The sequence below is a fragment of the Xyrauchen texanus genome, chromosome 3 (genome assembly GCF_025860055.1).
Source record: "Xyrauchen texanus isolate HMW12.3.18 chromosome 3, RBS_HiC_50CHRs, whole genome shotgun sequence".
NCBI lineage: Eukaryota > Metazoa > Chordata > Actinopteri > Cypriniformes > Catostomidae > Xyrauchen > Xyrauchen texanus.
Window position 1 is genome coordinate 57,734,629 of NC_068278.1, and position 19,639 is coordinate 57,754,267.

The 19,639-nt window shown below is 39.4% G+C and overlaps 1 protein-coding gene across 2 annotated transcripts in view; it reads left to right on the forward strand.

Moving 5' to 3' along the window:
* Positions 1–6,276: 6,276 nt before the first annotated feature.
* LOC127631821 (ras-specific guanine nucleotide-releasing factor RalGPS1-like) overlaps positions 6,277–19,639 on the forward strand; it is a 160,019-nt gene continuing 146,656 nt past the window's right edge. For both annotated transcript variants that reach the window (XM_052110185.1, XM_052110193.1), the window contains exons 1-3: positions 6,277–6,413; positions 8,497–8,601; positions 11,675–11,725. In XM_052110185.1, coding sequence (XP_051966145.1) covers positions 6,357–6,413; positions 8,497–8,601; positions 11,675–11,725 — 213 coding nt within the window. In that variant the 5' untranslated portion in view covers positions 6,277–6,356. The remainder of the gene's footprint in view (positions 6,414–8,496; positions 8,602–11,674; positions 11,726–19,639) is intronic.

A 19,639-nucleotide genomic window follows, 5' to 3' on the forward strand; every position in this document is an offset into this window, starting at 1 on the left:
ATATATATATATTACAGTATAAAACCTAACGTAAATGAGACCTAGTTTGTAAATGATATATCCAAAATGCTTCTCTCTGCAGTAACTTTCGAGCTATGTCTCCACCATAATCTTTTCGATTCCAATGCATTTTAATTGTTGTATATTGTGATCGTAATAAATAAAATGTCTAGCGGTAGGTGAAGTGATGTCTTCCCAACATTAACGCGTGGACATGGACACTTTAATATAGTTTAAACTTGTAGAGCGTGCTATAAACGATTTAATGTTGCGAGATCTTTTGAAAGTAAATAGAGGAGGATCTTTAAATGTCTCTTTCAAAGAGGGATCAGAAGCTAGAATGTGCCAGTATTTTTCGACTTTCATCATTATAAGTGAGGACATAATTGACTGAGAACGGTTTCTTTGTGTTCTGTAAGAATTGTTCTCTACTCGACAGTTTTACTTTCTGAAAAGCTGATTGAACCCACGTTAATGGTACCCTCTAGAAAGGGAACGATCGCAACAATTATTGATCATAGGTCTTCTGAGATATATATTTTTCAGATGTTTTTTGCTAGGCATGGTCAACATCAGCAGATAAGCCTTTATATTTCTTTGTTTTCACATATCCCAGCTATAGCTGGGGTCAGAGTGCAGGGTCAGCCATTATACAGCACCCCTGGAGCAGATAGGGTCAAGGGCCTTGCTCAAGGGCCCAACAGTGGCATCTTGGCGGTGCTGGGGCTGGAACCCCTGAACTTCTGGTCAGCAACCCAAAGCCTTAACCACTGAGCAACCGCTGCCCCAGATGATTGTGAATAGCAAACTTGAAACGTTTGAGTGCTAATTATAAGTCAAATTAGCTCTAACCCACACCTCCAATCTCGTGTTTGTTGGCATCATTAGCCAAGGGGTTCACATACTTTTTCCAAGCTACACTGAATGTTGGGATGATGTATTCAATGTGTACAAGAACCAGGGCTGGACTGGAAATCTGGCATACCGGACATTGTCCCGGTGGGCCGACGCACCTTGGGGTCGATCATGGGCGGACTGCCCAGCGGGAGAACCTAGCGGCCGTGAGAAGCAAGAATGAGTAGCCACGTACCACAAAACGGCGCCGCGATGTGCAGAAAAGGACAGCGACACCCCCCACTCACAATTATATTATGGTGTCCCAACACCAATGGATTAATAAACTTCCATTTGACAAATTTTAATGGATGGATTAATGTAGAAAATTTTCAGGAATTGTGTTTTTTTGTTTTTTTTCTTCTCTTCCTCTTCAAGTAGACCAGAACAAAGCAGTGAAATGACTAGTGCAGACCCTGGTTGTGATTGTAGTGTGTAGTGATGTGCTGCCACCCACTGGTGCAGAAGTGTGTTACAATGTCATTTTGTTCAGCATTGAATGTGAGGAGTCCATCCGTTCAACAAGTTTCATTTTTGTTTTTGTGTGAGATGACTAGAAGACAAATTACACATCAAGTGGTGGATTTAAGACATGACCTGTCTTAGGTAGTATGAATATACAGTATAAATAAATCATTACTGGTGTCTCTTATTTAAGTGACTAATGGTAATGGACATGTCTTCTCATTATAAAGACTATTAAATAAATTGATCAGTTGTCACTCATTATACATACATTTCTGCATATACATGGTGAAATTATTTATTTTTCACATATCCCAGCTAAGCTGGGGTCAGAGTCCAGGGTCAGCCATGGTACGGCGCCCCTGGAGCAGATAGGTTCAAGGGCCTTGCTCAAGGGCCCAACAGTGGTGTCTTGGTGGTGTTGGGGCTTGAACCCCTGACCTTCTGGTCAGTAACCCAGAGCCTTAACCGCTGAGCCACCACTGCCCATTGACCCTATTCTTAGGGTCAATGACAGGACACTCATATTGTTATTCAAAGAGACATCAAAAATGCAATTCTCACACACACACACACACACACACACACACACACACAATGTTTCCATAGACATAATGGTTTTTATACTGTACAAACTATATATCCTATCCCCTAAATCTAACCCTGACCTACAAAATGTCCCCACAATGTAAAGAATTTGGGGTTTTACTATCCTTATGGGGACATTTGTTCCCCACAAATTGATAAATGCGCACACACACACACACACACACACACACACTTGAATACACCTCTCTTTATGATGTTTTAAATCGCAGAGTTATTTAAAAAAAAATTGGGGGGGGGGGGTTTAAAGTCAAAATGTCATGTGGTGTAACCGTCCGGACATAGTTAAAAAGTTAGTGTCATGTAAGGCTAAAATTCTTGAAAAAATACATTTTGGCATGTGTAGTGCAGAATAATCTTATAATTGTTATTTCTCAATAATAATAATAATAATAATAATAAACAGTGAAACAATTTTGGTTTTATGTATTATTAAGATTTAAAATAGTTTTTGTAATTAATGATTAATTTGTGTACACTCACATGTATTGAACCTGCAAAGAATGTGTTTTAATACATTTTAACTGATGGTTACACCACACAGTGTTTTTAAAGTCATTAATTAATCAACATGGACACAAAAATGGCATTTCTATGAACTTGACAAGTGTTTAAAACCAGATTTTTAAAAGATTTTTTATCGCACAAACTTATTTGTAAATGACCCCTTAATAATCTTAAATAAAACCATAGGCAAGATTCACAGAGCATTCTTACGAATAAAATTCTTCTTAACTACTATTTTCTAAATTAATATATATATATATATATTGCATTCCTGAAATGACTTTAGCAGATTTTCATGAATCAGGTCCCACTGATTTCTCATTTCAGTCTTCAGTGCTGCAAAGTAGCTACAACATTAAATCTGCCTCATAATATCATTAAATAATCATTCGTGTTTTCAAACATTTATTGGGCTCTCCACTCTGCATATGACATATATGATACTTTATAGTGACTATAATCATTCAAAAATGACATTTGATGTTATTATGCATGGCCGAGTGTAAAATCATGCCACCGTGCAGAAACTCGGATAATGCCACTAGAGGTTACTGAAGCTCCGCTGAGCGTTACTCTCAGCAGGCCAGAACAAACATTGTTTTTCTTATGCAGTGATGTGGTTATATTCTGCACTTTCATAGCAAAAACAATTGTGGATGGTCATATGTTAATAAGCATAAACATGTTTATTGGTTTAATGTCATATTGGTTTGGTTATTCCATGTCAAACCAAACAAATTTAAGAAATTCCCCCAGCTGAAACCCTGTGTGGCTCTTCAGTCAGTGCAATTATATTTATCTTGTTTTGGGATTTCAGAATCAACCGGTGACCTCCTGCTTGTTGAGTTGACATGGAATGACCCTGTGACCTTTTCTGAATGTGCCATTTTTCCGGCTTAGTTTCAATAACTCGTCCGGATGACCCGGCAAACTTTGTGTTTATAAAATTACATCTACATAGTGCATCAAACTCATTGATTTAACCCTTATATGTTGTGTTCTGGTCATTTTGAACCAGACACCCTTTTTTGGTCTTAACATTTTTTTATATGTATTTTTTTCTTTCCTTGAATTCCTTAAATTTGTTCACATATGGTATCTGAAAACACACACACACACACACACACACACACACACACACACAATGTGTGTTGAGCACCCTTTTGTGCATCGTCTTTCCATGTACACCCTTTGAGGAATATTTCAAGATCATATTATGTTGTGTTTAGGCTCGTTTGAATCGGGATAGTCTTGTAAGTCACAATATGTCATTGTCAATGTTATATGTGTGTTTCAGGACAAACCTGACAAAAATACACTCCTGTTTCTTATATTTATGTGTGTGTGGGAATCTCATTCACTAAAACTCACTGCACTTTGGCCTCTGAGTGAAACAAATGTGCTCTCTACATTCTACAAATGAAGACCCTTCCTACGATATATATATATATATGTGTGGAGTGGTGGTGGTGTAGTGGGCTAAAGCACATAACTGGTAATCAGAAGGTTGCTGGTTCGAGCCCCACAACTACCACCATTGTGTCGTTGAGCAAGGCACTTAACTCCAGGTTGCTCCGGGGGGGATTGTCCCTGTAATAAGTGCACTGTAAGTCACGTTGGATAAAAGCGTCTGCCAAATGCATAAATGTAATTGTAAATATAACACATGACTATCTCATCTTTTTATGTTTTTACCAACTCTGAATATAATTGTTGTGATAACAAATTTGCAAATGATGCAAACGAAACATTTCTTATTTGTCAGCCAGTTAAAAAGCATTAATTAAGAATTGGTAAGATCAGCTATATGGATTATAAAGTACAGATACTGAGCTTTAAAATGACACTCATTTTGTTCAGATCAAGGAAGTGGTTGTTCATTTATTATGTAGTTATTAAATATTTTTGTTTTCCGCAGAGAGTGCACCCACTAGCCCGTCATGAGGCTCAGTTCAATTTAATCTTTCTATTAATACAAATATGTTTTTTGAAAATATGTCATAATTACTGATATAAAATTTATTAAAAGAGCTGATACAATATCTTGTGATAATATGCTAATGAGAGATTTCTAAACAATCTTACTGGGCCGGTCATTTTTGACGGGGAGCACAAAATGTAAAAAAATATATATTTTTTTTAAATATATGTGCAATACTCCATTTTCATCATGATGGTACGGTGTGAAAAAAGTAAATAAATGCTTTTGCGTTCCCTCTCAAAACTTTGCGTTCCTCCAACGATACTTTGTGTTCTCTTGCAAATTATTTAGCGTTCTCTCTCAAAACTCATGCTATCGTATATGCATTGGCCTGAATGCTCTGCCCCCAAAATAAACAAACATAAAATATGTGATTTTAATGCAGTTCAAAATGCAACATAAATGCTACAAAAATGCCAGTTTTAATATATGTTGCCTGTTTTCCCAAACCGTTTATCATGCGCCATCAGATGGCCACAGTCATATGTTTATGACTGAGTCAGTGATTGAAGACTGACACGTACCAAACCGCATAAATGATGCCTCCACAGGGCACTCCGAAGGGAGAGCAATCATGGTGGCCAAACTAAGGGCTTGTTCCAAACACAAATGATTTATCACGAGTCCCAAATTGCAGTTATTTTAAAGCTCAAAACCTTCCGTCACCACACATAATGACACGTTTATTGCTTTATTAATGGAGAGGGAAACACCATCACAACAAATGTTGTGTACCACAGCATTCCATTTCAATTAGACCAATTACATTCATGCATTTGGCAGACGCTTTTATCCAAATTGACTTACAGAGCACTTATTACAGGGACAATCCCCCAGAGCAACCTGGAGTTAAGTGCCTTAAGTGACACAATGGTGGTGGTTGTGGAGATCGAACCAGCAACCTCCTGATTACCAGTTATGTGCTTTAGTCCACTACACCACCACCACTCCTACTCACTCATATTCCTTGTCTGTTTTGGGGAGCAGTATGATAGTGGTGGGGGTGATGACTTTGGACCGGGTTGATTCATATTGTATTGTGAAATGTTTACTTGCAAGAGTAAGAACCTAAAAAAATATTTTAGTTGCAATACTGTTATTTGAGATGCATTGTCTGAGGAAAACGTTACCTCTCACAGTTGGAGGTGATGATTGAGTTCATATTACACCAACATGTCCCTCATTATAAATACAATTTCCCAAGTTTTAGAGCATAGCAGGGTCATAGCCTTTTGCTGAAATATTGGCAGTTTCAGAGTTCTAGATGAGTGTTGAGGTTTCTACAAAAACACTTGAGAGTTTATATCGCTGTGCGAGTGATTAGTGAGGATTTCCATTGTAAAAGTCACATTCTTTCCTACCTTTCCTGCGCCAGTGGTACATTGGTCAGTCAGGTATGCTGGGACTTCCTCTGGCCATCTGGGAAAGATTGCAAACCGAGTCCCTGCGGAGATGTCTGGACGTTTAGGAGCAGACTTTTTCATAAACACAGACATACATGCACACACTGTATATATTAGTCAAAAGTTTGGACACTTAACTGAATTTATGGTTCTCACGATCAAGATTTTAGGCAAGGCTTAAAGGTTGGAAATTAGTTTTTGGAGACGAATGTACCATTTCTTAGCAGAGCCGTAATCTATACAGAAGGTAAAATGTATGATGGTTTTGGTTTGTTTAACCTTTTTTGACACTGCAAAAAACTATTTGATAGATTTGATGACTTTACTATTATTCTTTAAAAGAATAAATATTAATAATAAAGCATATCACAGAAATAACCAGCTTGTATTTGCTCTTGTACTCTCTGTATCTGCAGGTATGGATGATTTGTCATATTTGGGGTCTGGCTGAGGGCCGCTCATGCCCTGGCATATGCACCCCATTGGCGTGAACTAGCAGCATGTACCGTAGAAACGGCCTATCGGATGGCACCAGCATTAGCTCCGCCTCCTCTGAGGTAACCTCATCTCATTCTCTTTAATGTATTGTTGCTAAATGTTGGTAAACAATATTTTGAAGCAATTAAATGCTTAATTCTACATTCATAGCCTTTTGAAGCGATCTTTGGAATATGGTTTTGGTTATTTGTTTTTGACACATCAGGATAGGATTATAAAAATGCGAATTATTATTTATTATTTGACCTAACCGTGGTCACTTGAGATAACCACAAATGTTTTGCACTTAAAATTCCAGTCACATTTTAATTGCCAATATAAATGAATTTTAAGGGAATTTATAAATGAAATTTGTGACTCCGGAAAAGCGCATGAAGCAGAGGCTTGTGCCAAACTCCCACGGAAATATAAAAAAAATAAAAGTTGAAAGCGAAGTGCTCTGGATTCATGCATGGCAGGTTCATACACGTAGTGTTGATGACACGCAGTGAAACAGACGAGGATACGCCCGCTTGATGAAACTAAATCTCAAAGGTCTCTCTTCATGTGAAATGAGCTGGATTGGTAACCTGGCATACTGGGCATTTTCCCAGTGGGCCAACGCACTTTGGAGCCAATCAGGGGCGGACTGGTCATCAGGAGAACCAGGTGGGCCGGTGGGCCGCCCGCGAAACATGCTAAATGGGCCACAATGAGCTGAAATGAGCCGCCACGTTATGCAGAACTGGGCACAAAACGGCGCCGCGATATGCTGAAGGGGGCAGCGATCAGCAAAAAGACCCCGCCACCCCCCATCATTTATTCGTCACAGATGTGTACGACTTTCTTTCTTCTGCAGAACTCTGTAGGTCCATACAATGCAAGTGAATGAGGTCAAAAACTTGATGCTATGCTATGCTAAATGTTGCATAAAAGTAATCCAAATGACTCCAGTGGTTTAATCCATCAATACATCCGAATATCCATACTTCTCTTCTATATAGTATGCCAAAAACTGTATGCCAAAGGAGTAGTATATCAGAATCCACAGTATTCATGAAGCAGTATGCGAGTAGTGTCCGGATGACATACTATTTCCAACGAGATTTTTAAGTGCGGATCGATTGGACACTAAACAATCCCATAATCCCTCACATTCAAAACACTGGATTTAAAAGAGAGGTGGGGAATCACAAGGCGGAAACCTCTTCTCAACTTTAAGCGAGATGATGTCCGAAATCCACTCATACTACCTAAAAGAACGTACTGCTTTGCCGACCGATAAGTGCGTCCTTTATCAAATATAGCACGTTCTCAGATGCAGCACATGCCTTCTGAAGCAGTCTAATCTTTTTTGGGCAACAACTGACCAAAACCGAAGCGACATAAATCATACGGTTCCCAGCCCTAACCATGATATTCCATTTGTTACCATCACTGAACCATGGTACTGCCACAATGCCCTTTTTGAAGGGTCTGATCTTCCAATAGATCAAGCCATTAATTATATATATAATATAAACAATTGCCTATACACACTGCACGTAATAAGCACCATTCCTTATCATGCATATTGCTCATACACAACACTATACACTCATAGACGATTGTAAGTCCACGGTTCCCATTACAGATTCTTCCATTCAGATCAAAGGTCATTACAATCAAACTCAGGAACTTTCATGTTTTTTCCAGCGCTGGCAGTCGTTCCGTGAGAAACATATAGCATGTCTGTGGTGGAAACCTCACACTAACCCTTAAACTAACCTTTTCCATGGAAAGAACTGAGCTGGGATTTTATGACCGAAATGATTTGTTCTGTTATGGCTTGTGATCAATGGCCACACCAGAATGAGAAGATAACTGATGATACAAGAATGAGATAACCAGATTGCATGTTTTTGAATTAAGAAGTGACTTAGTAGCAGCAGGAGTATTAATGCAATTGGACACATGACACCAGCAACTATATAAAATAGCATTTGGAATTCATTTAACTTCCACAGTTTGAGACATGTCTGGGTGAAACATCAGACCAAGAGCATTTATTTGCCAAGTAAACCAGGTCCTTTCTGATTTTATGTTGTCTTCTGAATAGTCTAGTTGTAAATAATTATGAACCGTTGATTTGTGTTTATACATAGTGTGTTTTTTTGTATTCAGGGAAGTAACAGCTCGCTGTCCGTGGACGGACTGAGCGCCGACTACGCCAAAACCTACGATGCCGTCGTGTTTGATGTGTTGAAAGTGACGCCAGAGGAGTTTGCAGTGAGTAAAACTGTCAACATAAAAATGTATTGATGGGTTTACTGGTGGAAATCTGTAGACGGCCAGTTGTTCCACATAATATTTCCATTCATATAATGTTCCAGAGTCTCATTAGCAATGTCCTGTACAGTAGGGACAGTCACATGAATTCATTTTTGCAACCTGAACTTCTTCGGAACGTCAACTTTGAGACACCTGCGCTGAAACAGCTAGACACTGCGCAACATGCGCAAAAAAGTCTCGGGATGTGTTTATACAAGTGTCTTGAGTGAGATGCCGGAGAAGTAAATACCCAGTGACATGTAGCGCAACGGTCAAAAACGTCCCTCCAGCATGTTTAGTGAGAAGAATTGTTAAGCAACAGCGTAGTCACGCACAAAAACATGCTTGAACAGGCCCAAACTCATTCATTAATTTCCTAACTTGCCCTATACTAGCCTAAAAGAGCCCAGGATTGGGTTGAAGACCTCTATTGCACTTGTAGAATAACCAAATAGTGATTTTGATATTCATATACAGGTGCGGCGAATGGTTAACCGAATAATGACTATGCATACACATCTATGGAATGGTGGTGGTGTAGTGGGCTAAAGCACATAACTTGTAATCAGAAGGTTGCTGGTTTGATCCCCACAGCCACCACCATTGTGTCTTTGAGCAAGGCACTAAACTCCAGGTAAAAAAAAAAAAAACATGATTGTAAATTGCGCCATAAAATAAATCATAAAAAATATATTTTAGATATATTTATAACCACTGTGAGCAAGCTGAAGGCGACTGTGGCAAGAAACCCAAAACTCCATGAGATGTTGGTTAATGGAGGAAACCAGGCTCACTGTGGGGGCCAGTTCCCCTTTGGCTAAACGACATGAATATAATGCCGATAATAGTTATTTTTGTGCAGTATAAGTCATGGTTTAAGATGAGAAAACCAAGTAAGTGTTAAGGGTCAGTGTTTAAACAAAACACTTTTGTATTAATGTAAGAATGATGACTTGCGTCTTAAAATTTACATTCTTAAAGAGCACCTGTTATGGTTTATCAAATATTGACCTTTCATGCAGTGTGTTTTATCGCTGTTTGTGAATGTAAAAAAGTCTGCAAAGTTTCAAAAATCAAAGTGCACAACAAATGGAGTTATTGACTCCCAAAAGAAAGAACCGATTCTGAACACCTGAAACGAGTCGTTAGTAATTCCAGACTTACTTCCTGTACTAACCTACGTCATTTGGTAACAAAAACCCGCCTCTGGTCTTCATTGGCTGCTCGCAAACAGCTTTAACCCGCCCTCAAACACTACACTAAGTGGTAGACCAATCACAACAGACTAGGCCATCTGACCAATCAGAGTAGAGTATGCTCTCTGAAAGGAGTTTAGAATGAATGCTTTAGAATGGACCAATCAGAGCAGAGTAGGGTCTGTGAAAGGAGGAGCTTAGGATGAATGCTTTAGAACTGACCAATCAGAGCAGAGAAGGGTCTGTGAAAGGAGGAGCTTAGAATGAATGCTTTAGAACGGACCAATCAGAGCAGAGTAGGCTCTGTGAAAGGAGGAGCTTAGAATGAATGCTTTAGAACGGACCAATCAGAGCAGAGTAGGGTCTGTGAAAGGAGGAGCTTAGGATGAATGCTTTAGAACTGACCAATCAGAGCAGAGAAGGGTCTGTGAAAGGAGGAGCTTAGAATGAATCCTGTAGAATGGACCAATCAGAGCAGAGTAGGGTCTGTGAAAGGAGGAGCTTAGAATGAATCCTTTAGAACGGATCATTGAATGAGTCGTTTTTGACGCTGGGAAAGAAAAGATAAAGCTGCAATTTAAATTATGATCAAATTAAAGTGTTTTTTGAACTTGGATGCATGTGAATCTATTGTATGAGAGCTTTAAAACTAAATTAGGCATGTTTAAATACCAAAATAGGGGCTCTTTAATTAATTGCGAAAGTGCAAACCGGTACATCATCTGTGAGGGCTAAATTGCATTAGAGCGCCACCTACATTTCAAATCCGTACATTGTGATGGAAGGTAATAGAGATTTTTTTCTGTTGCTTGCTGCCATCTAGTGGAATGACCTACATTGGCCTACAGTTCACAGCAATAGTCCGAGATAGATTTATTTTAAGGGCTTTTCTACACCTGCATCAGACAGACATTTTTGGAGTGTCTCACTTTTTAGGATCACATTTCTTGTGATCCCTGCATTCGGATTTGCACTCCACCAAGCTGTGTTTTAAAGCAAGAATGAGTTCTCATCGGGCAAATTCCAATCGAATGTGATCAACCCTATGCCTTGCTCACTTCGAAGGATGGAGCTCTTGATGTGGGCACTCCTGAAGGGAGCATGGCGTTACAGTGTGTAAGTAGCCTTCAGTAAAATTATTGTGAAAGTGTCCTTCTTTGGAAAAAAAAAGTTTGGAACGACCTTTCGAATGGCATCCCCTTCCCGAAGTGCCCTTCAAGGGCGCAAAATGGACATTTGGAAAACGCCCATGCTGTCTGCTGTCGGCGAGTGCGGTTTGTTCTCTCTATAAACTGTGCATTGCCTATACAGCTGAAGATTTGCTTACTGCCCCCCTGGAGGAAACAAGTGGTACTTCATGCTTGAGTTGCTCCGATGCTAGGAAGATTCCATTATATTACGGTCCCGAGGGACATGATTAATTGCGTAAAATTTTTTTAGCGCATTTTTAAAATGTAATTAATCACACTGAAATAACACATTAAATTATCAGCTCTATTAACAACTGTATCAGACTCTCAACTAGATTGAAAACGTTACCAAAGTCTTCTAATAGAAGAGGAATTCAAGAACACTAGTTGTGTTTCACAGCAGAGCAGTTTCCTAATAGCTTGGCAATAGAAACCCTGATTGCGGGATTTATTGCCTGTTATTCGCTTCCATCAGTGTCTTATGATCTGGCCTTTAAAGGACCCGCATGAACGGAGGTCAGTGATGGATTGTGCTCACTCATTATGTCCTGTCTCATAAATGTTCACCATAACTCAGCGTTGGAAATGATCTCATGTCTAAGATCGTTCACATTCATATTGTGATTTTCTTTCTTTGTTTTTCAGAGCCAAATTACCCTGATGGACGCCCCTGTGTTTAAGGCCATACAGCCTGAGGTAAGACACATTTCGATGCCTGTGATTAGAGAAAACATTTGACATCATTAGAATATGATTTGTCTTTATTGTCTTTTGGGGTCTGAATTTACCCTCATAGTCATAAGAAACTGAAATATCTACTCAGATTTATGGTTTAAAGAGGTCACCAGAATTGGCTCATACATAATGCGCACAATAGAAACACTTTGTGTTCTCGAAGATGTTTTCGAGTCACTGTTTCAAACTTAAAGTTGGTTTATCTGGGTGAGCACGTGCAAACTTAACAAGCAGGATTACGTCATTGTCCCATGCGTGGGGGAAGTGATTTTGTGGTAAGTATTGCAATTAGAGGGAGTACAAACAAACTTTCTGCTGCTATATTTTTTCCACATTATTTATGCTACTATCTTGAATGTGAGGCTAATTTTACCCTATTGTTTTGATTGTGGAACAGCATTTATAAATGCATGTTTAGGCCGTCAGTTACGCTGAAGTGGAAAAGTAGACTTGGTTTCTGAGAAAGAAAGTCTTTGGCAGAGTATTCAATGTTTCATTAGCAATGTTTATACGCTGTTTGGGGAAAAGAATAACATTTCGGTATCAGTTGATATCTTTGACTGGGTAAGTAACAGAAAGGACTGGCTTCAAATTATTCTCCAACTGTAATGTACAGTAAAATAGTAAGACAACATGCTGCTGGCTCGTGGCCTTGTAACATTTAAGCGATGAGACCAGCTGTGACCCACTTGCATTAGTTTGCTTTCTTTTCCACCTCCCATCACACTAATGAATGAAAAAACCACATCGATTTATTTATTTATTTTTTCTCCCCAATTTGGTCCTCATGTGGTGGCGTAGTGACTCGCCTCAATCCAGGTGGTGGTGGACGAATCTCATTTGCCTCCACATCTGAGACCGCCAGTCCACGCATCTTATCATGAGGCTTGTTGAGCGCGTTACCGCTGAGACATGGCACGTGTGGAGGCTTCACGCCATCCACCGCGCCATCCACGCACAACTCGCCACGCACCCCACCGAGAGCGAGAACCACATTATAGTGACCACGAGGCGGTTACCCCATGTGACTCTACCCTCCCTAGCAACCGGGCCAATTTGGTTGCTTAGGAGACCTAGCTGGAGTCACTCAGTACACCCTGGGATTCAAACTCACGACTCCAAGGCTGGTAGTCAGCGTCTTTTCTCTCTGAGATACCCAGGCCCCCGAAAAAAACACATTGATCAACATTGATAAAACACATTGTTTTATCAATGGGGTGAATAGATTTGTTATGAACAATGTTCAAAGTGGGTTTACATTGACTGATCTAATAAAAATGGAGATTAATTGTTTTTAAAATACTTCTGATTAGTGATGCACAGATATGAACATTTTTGGCTGATACCGATTTTTAACAAAAACTACAAAGGCTGATTCTGATATTTTGTAACTTGCCTTATTTTGCCATCAAATCAGAGTTTTACTTAGAAATGCTTAAAAGAAAGAAAAACACGGCCTAATAAAATAGTGGCCACAGTATATGCCACTATTGCATCAACTTTAATATTGTATGCTTAATATTATGTTTTAATCACATTTTGTGTTAATTAAGCAATATCACACACGCAATCATGTGATGTGTGAGACAGAGACAGAGACAGAGACAGAGACAGAGACAGAGAGAGAGAGTGTGTGCCACACTCAAGCAGAGATGCTGTCAGCTTTCTGAAGATCAACTTTCTCAGTGGAAAAATATCGTCCAAGTAGGGGTATTTCTCTCCATTTCGCCGTATGGTTGATCAATATAGAAACCGCAATGTCCTCTGCCATTTTAAACAGCACCCATTGTGTAATCAATCAGTCTGTTGTGTCTCTCAGATGAGCCATAATGCTGAAGTTGTTAGTTTAAAGCAGTTTAAAGCTATTTCCTAGCTTTAGTAGTAACACAAGCAATCACAAAGAGCTGTTGTATGTAAACGGCTGACGCAGATTCACTTCACGGCTCATATTACACACAAAAGTTATCTTTTGCCACCACCTGCTGGCTAACATATGTAATGTAAAAACAAAAAGACAAACAGTAGCTCTTAACACATACGCACTAGAATGGCATGAACACAAGCGGAGTGATGCACACACAGTGAAGCATCAGAGTGATGATGGTGTCATAACATCAGTGCTCATGGAACCTTAGCTGTTCTCAAAGTCCTTTAGACTGCGTCTCTTTCACCCATTCATGCACACATTCACACACCAATGATGGCAGAGCTGCCATGCAAGTCGCTAGCCTGCCATTGGGAGCATCTTGGGGTTCAGTGCCCAAGGACACTTCGGCATGTAGAGTCATGTGGGCCGTGAATCGAACCTCCAACCCTGCGATTAGTGGCCGACCCGCTCTACCACCTGAGCCACAGCCGCCCCATGTTATGGCCTAATGTTAGTCAATAAGCAACATATCATAAGATCATGAAGAACAGACATTATTCACACCTCCAGACTGCAATGTAAACATATGCTTTCTGTATTCTTTGAGTTAAAGCAGCTCTTACATTCATACAGACGGGATCATCACAGACGTTTTATAATATTGTGACAAAATCAGAGCAGAAAACATCACAAACATGAGTAACTTCTGAATGAGAGATGTTTACGGTGATGTACCTGATGTCACACATCAGACTCAGTCCCCGAAAGTTCAATTTGGCAATATTTGTGCTGTTTTTAGACCTGTTTACACTTTTCCTGGGACGTGGCATGGATCTGAAGCATTTTTGGGTGTTTTTTCATTAACCACCATTACTTTCTCCCTCTGGTGATCACAAATATGGCGGCTGTGGGGCTAAAAGTGATGTCACTGAAACGGGTCAGTATGACGGTGTAACAGGTAAAGGTTGGGCAAGGAGGAGGCGGGAACCGGCTGAACAGGAAACAAAGTTTTAATGAGATACGAAAACAAATGCATGATCATATGTTACGCATTTCAGAATATGATGTGTATGTTTTTAATTATATATTTTATTGGTTACAATATGAAAAAGTAGCTCCGACTGAAAAATCTACCTATTGAGACTCACCTGACTGTCCAAGAGAATTGGCAATTTCTCTCCAACTCTTTTCTTTCTCCACCCAGTTGTGGGACAGTTCAGATGAAACATCAAATCTGGTGCTCTTGCCAATGTCCCACTAATATTTCCTCCATTTCTTCGGTCCAATGAGACTTTTTCGATACCGCAGCCATGCTAGTTGATGTTCTGTTGCAGGTACATCTGGACTCCTCCCACTGAAACTTCCCGTGCCCCGTTTCTTGCTCTCTCATTGGCTGTAGGTCAACGCTGCAGTTGTAGTCAGTCAAAACATATTTCACATTTCACGATTTGAAATCGCAGACAGGTCCAGATATTTAAAATTCTAGATATCTCGCTGATATCGGCGATGCATCGGCGCTTCTCTCAGATCACGTTTTTGATAGTTCAAACATTACGATTGTCGCTCACGGGTGCGAGCTCCATTTTGCCCACAATTTCAGGCTTTTGTCGGCGATCTAAAATCGTGTAGTGTAAACTCTGCATGTTTTTCACTTTTCATGGAGGACACTTAAACGTTGAGTTCCACGTCTATCAGACAGCCAAATAAATAGAAGGCTTCAGTTTCATCCAGCAAACACTCAGATTGAAACTATTTAATGAGCTTTAATTTTCCTGTGGTATCATCCACATTAAAGGCTGCAGTCTAAGTAAAGCTTTGTGGATATTTTATTGCTCATTGATCTGGTTTTGCACAAATAACTCAAGTTCCTACAACTGTTTATCACTCTTTTTGGAATAGAGCCTTTAGATGATGTAATAGCTACTGCCGTGTGTGTGTGTGTGTGTGTTTGTGCTTGTGCTTGTGACCACATTTTCAGACATTCAATCTTTTGCATGTTTGAAAATGTGCAAGAGAAATGTCTTTCCTTAGTGTCAAACACAAAATATGTAACATTTACATTTGTATGAATATTTACAGCATTTGTTCATGAGGACATTGAGACGCAACTGGAAAAGATTCAATTGTGACCAAAAGGCTGAATGAGTTGTGTGGATTTGATGAATTGGTCTTTTTAGGATTGGTCATGAATCTACATCTGGTGTCCTAAAGAAAAAAAAAAAAAAAGAGGCTGATCACCTCAGCTGTGTTTATATTTCAACATAAATACGTTTATCAATTTCTCATTTTTAATAACAGAGCATTATGACGTGTCAACCAACTTGTGCCAGATTCAGCCTGTCCATCAACAGGCCACGGATTCAGGTTTTCATTAGTCCATTTAAGACTTTAAAGAGAATTTTGCTAAGTTAACATGTTTATAGCTAGCTATTTGTGAAATACCGTATCCAGTTTGATAGCACACTCTCTATCGCCCCCTTGAGTATTGAGGTTTGTTTTTACCACAGTAATGCAGGAGTGCAGATTGCACAATGGTCTAAACATTTGCAGTTTGTTTCTGGTCTAAAACTCCTTATTTCTGTGTTTTATCTTTGTTGAAGTCATGTTGAACTGTCAAGGCAAAATCAGCCAGACTGTCTGCAGAATCAAATATTAGAGCGTCAGTGTAAAAGGGTGAGGGAGGGGACAAGGGAAGGGAAACCAAAAAAAATGTGGCACCTACATCGATCACATCGGTAACAGCGATTTTGCCAAATTAACAAAACATAATTAAAAAGAGAGGGAAAGGCCGAGACAGAGAAAAAAAAAACAGTTGCCGGATCTCCGATACGCTGTAGCTTGGTCCTCGGCCACTCCTCCACCCTCTAATGGACGACAGATGCACCTCCCCAGACGGATCGGCGGCAGTCCTCTGGCCCCTGGCGGACGGAATGCCCGCCACGTTTTTGGTGGACGGTGGGGGTCTCCCCCGCCCCTGGCAGCTTTAACCGCTCCAGGCGGTTGTTTGGGAGCCCCACCTCCCCTCATGGTCGGCGGCCGTACCTCCGCTTCCAGGTGGCCATGCTCCTCCGTCCTCCGGCGGGGTGGATGGTAGCGGCATGAACTCCACTACGGTGCAACCCTCCTCCTTCGCGGATTTCGGCACCAGTTTAATGGGATAAATAGGAAAGGAGGCGGCGAGAAGCGGCTTGACAATATAAATAATATTTTAAATATCAACTTAACCAAAAAGACAAACACACACACAGGTGTTGGACAGCTGTTAAACACCTCTCAGTATAAAAAAATAAAAACTGTTAAAAAAACACTATCTTGGGTGCTTCTTCAGCGTCAAGATATTTAATGTCCCGTGGATTGATTTTTATAAAAACGAATACATTTTTTATTTTTGTACGTTTTTTTTTTATAATTGTCTCCAGATTAAACTGAATTGGAAAATGTTACAGGCCTTCGTCATTTATATATGGTACTTTTCAAATGCCTTTTATGTAAAGATCTTACTGTTTTAGCCTTGATTAATATTAAAGAAATGGTTCACCCCAAAATTTTTATTCTCTCATTATTCACTTACTCTGATGCCATCCCAGATTTGCATGACTGTCTGTATTCAGCAGAACACAAATGAAGATATTTAGAAGAAGATTGAGCTCTATCAGGTCCTTATAATGGAAGTACACTGGTGCCGGCACTTTGGCGGTCAAAAAGTCACATTTAGGCAGCATAAAAGTAATCCACACGACTCCAGTTGATCAATGAATGTCTTCTGAAGTGAATCGATAAGTATGTAAGAAACAAGTCTATAATTACAAAGTTTTTATTAGGGATGTGCACGAGTAGTCGAATATTCGTTCTGCAATAATTATTCGAATAGTAGTTTTGCTTTGCTGGCCATATATTCAGTGAGATGCATGTTAAATCCTGAACACACAAAATAAAACTGGCAGATATAACCGAATGCACTGGGTGGCGCTGTTGAGTGTGGACACAAGTTGATCACATTGTTGAGCAAACGGTTCTGTCAGTATGTTCAGATGGACACCAGAAAAGCGGGTTACTGTGAGAAAGCTGGTTTCCTGTTTAAATGTACTTGATAAGCGGTGTACACTTTACTCTCGAATATGTGCAGCTCGTCAGAAAGCAGCATCCCCGTAGCAACGTAATCCCCATGACACTTCTGTAAACAACAAACATGGCGTCCGAGAAAGACTATGCGAGCTGAGGTAAGGGACGTTCCATCATTTAAACTGGTCTGTATAAATATAGTTTATTGAGCACGTGGATATGCTTGTTTTTCTCAACAAAAACATGAGATGCAATATAAACATGATAACTCTTATATGCCGAGTGTTTATACTCATCCTGTACGTTAACTGTGTTGGTCTACTTCATTAGCAGGTTTCTTTTTCTTCGCTTTGTGTGAGCTTAAATGCTTTTCTTGTTTTCAAGCATTGCTTGTTTAAATATAAACAAGCAATGTTATGTAAATTAATATATATATATATATTAACAAGCTTATATCATGCCCTGTGTTTTTATATATATATATATATAAAAACACAGGGCATGATATAAGCTTGTTTTGATTATAATTAGAAGCTTGTTTTTTTTTTTAATGGTGACTCAATCATTATGACTAAGGCTACGCCTATCCGGATACATTAGAAAATGGCATTTTCGTGTCCAAATGCTCTCCGTCCACACTGGCGTTTACAAGCGTTTTCCAAAAGTTGCTCGTCCACACTGAAATTTATGAAAATGCTTAAATCATGTTACAGCGCATGTGGAAAATCCCCGTTGCATGTACTGTCTGAAACGCAAAAGCCCTCTTGTTCCGTCGCGGACACCAGTTCAGAGTAAACATCCCTTCGCCTTTGAAGGAACACAATGTGATGGTTGTACAAAGTAACATTTATTTTTTAACAACGCTATCAAAGTGAGTATCAAGTACAACAGCGCCGTTATAACACGGGCCGCCATCTTGATTGTTTTGGTTGGATAGATCACATGACCGCATCACATGACAACAAATACATCATCATTTTCAGATATATCCGATTTCACAGTCCGCACTACAACGCGAAAACAACGTTTTCCAGTTGATCCACTTTGGAGTGCGTTTTCAAAAATCTCAGTTTTCATGGAAAAAAACACGGTCCAGGCCAAAATGGAGAGAAAAACATGCGTTTTCAAACTAAAACGAATTAGTGTGGACAAGGTCTCATTAATTACCTTCATTTAAATAATAGAATATTCAAATATATTTTTTTTATGAGCTTAAATATTCGAATACTAAATTATTGATGAATGCCAATCCTTAGTTATTATATGTTGTATTGTTGTTATTTGAGGGGCTTTTCAGCAAGTTTTTATGCATGCGATTAATTGCTATTCATGGTATTTAATTAATCAGTATACCATGTAATTAATTCAATTAAATATTGTCATCGATATAAAGCCATAAGTTATTTGTTAACTAAGTCGGCAAAAGTGCCAGTGAAGAGTATGCTTGAGATGAAACATGATACAAGAGATTTTTGAAAACAAGGTAAATGTCGATTTGAATATTTTGCGTGTCATTTCTAATTAAGCTGTAATTTTGCCAAATTACTCTAAAGGTGCACTCAGTTTGTTTTTGCTTGTATCAACTAGGACTTGCAGTGACACCTAGTGGCATGGATGCATCATCGTTTAAAATCAATAGCTTTCAGTTTCAGATGCCATCGTAGAAATTCTCTATTCACCGTCATCCATGATTACTTTAATCAGTGTGTGTAACAGGATATAATAACAGGACGGTTACGTAGATTAAGCGAGTAGTATTCGGCTGGTCATGGGATCTCAACATGGCAGCCCCCATGTGTGGACCCTCTCCAAGTGGAATAAAACAGGTTACTGAAATTATTGGATTTTTAACTTCATGTGAGTGCTCATGATTTTAGATTACAATTAATTTCTATAGGAGGAAAACTTTTTTTTAATGGGGGAAAAAAAATGACTGAGTGCACCTT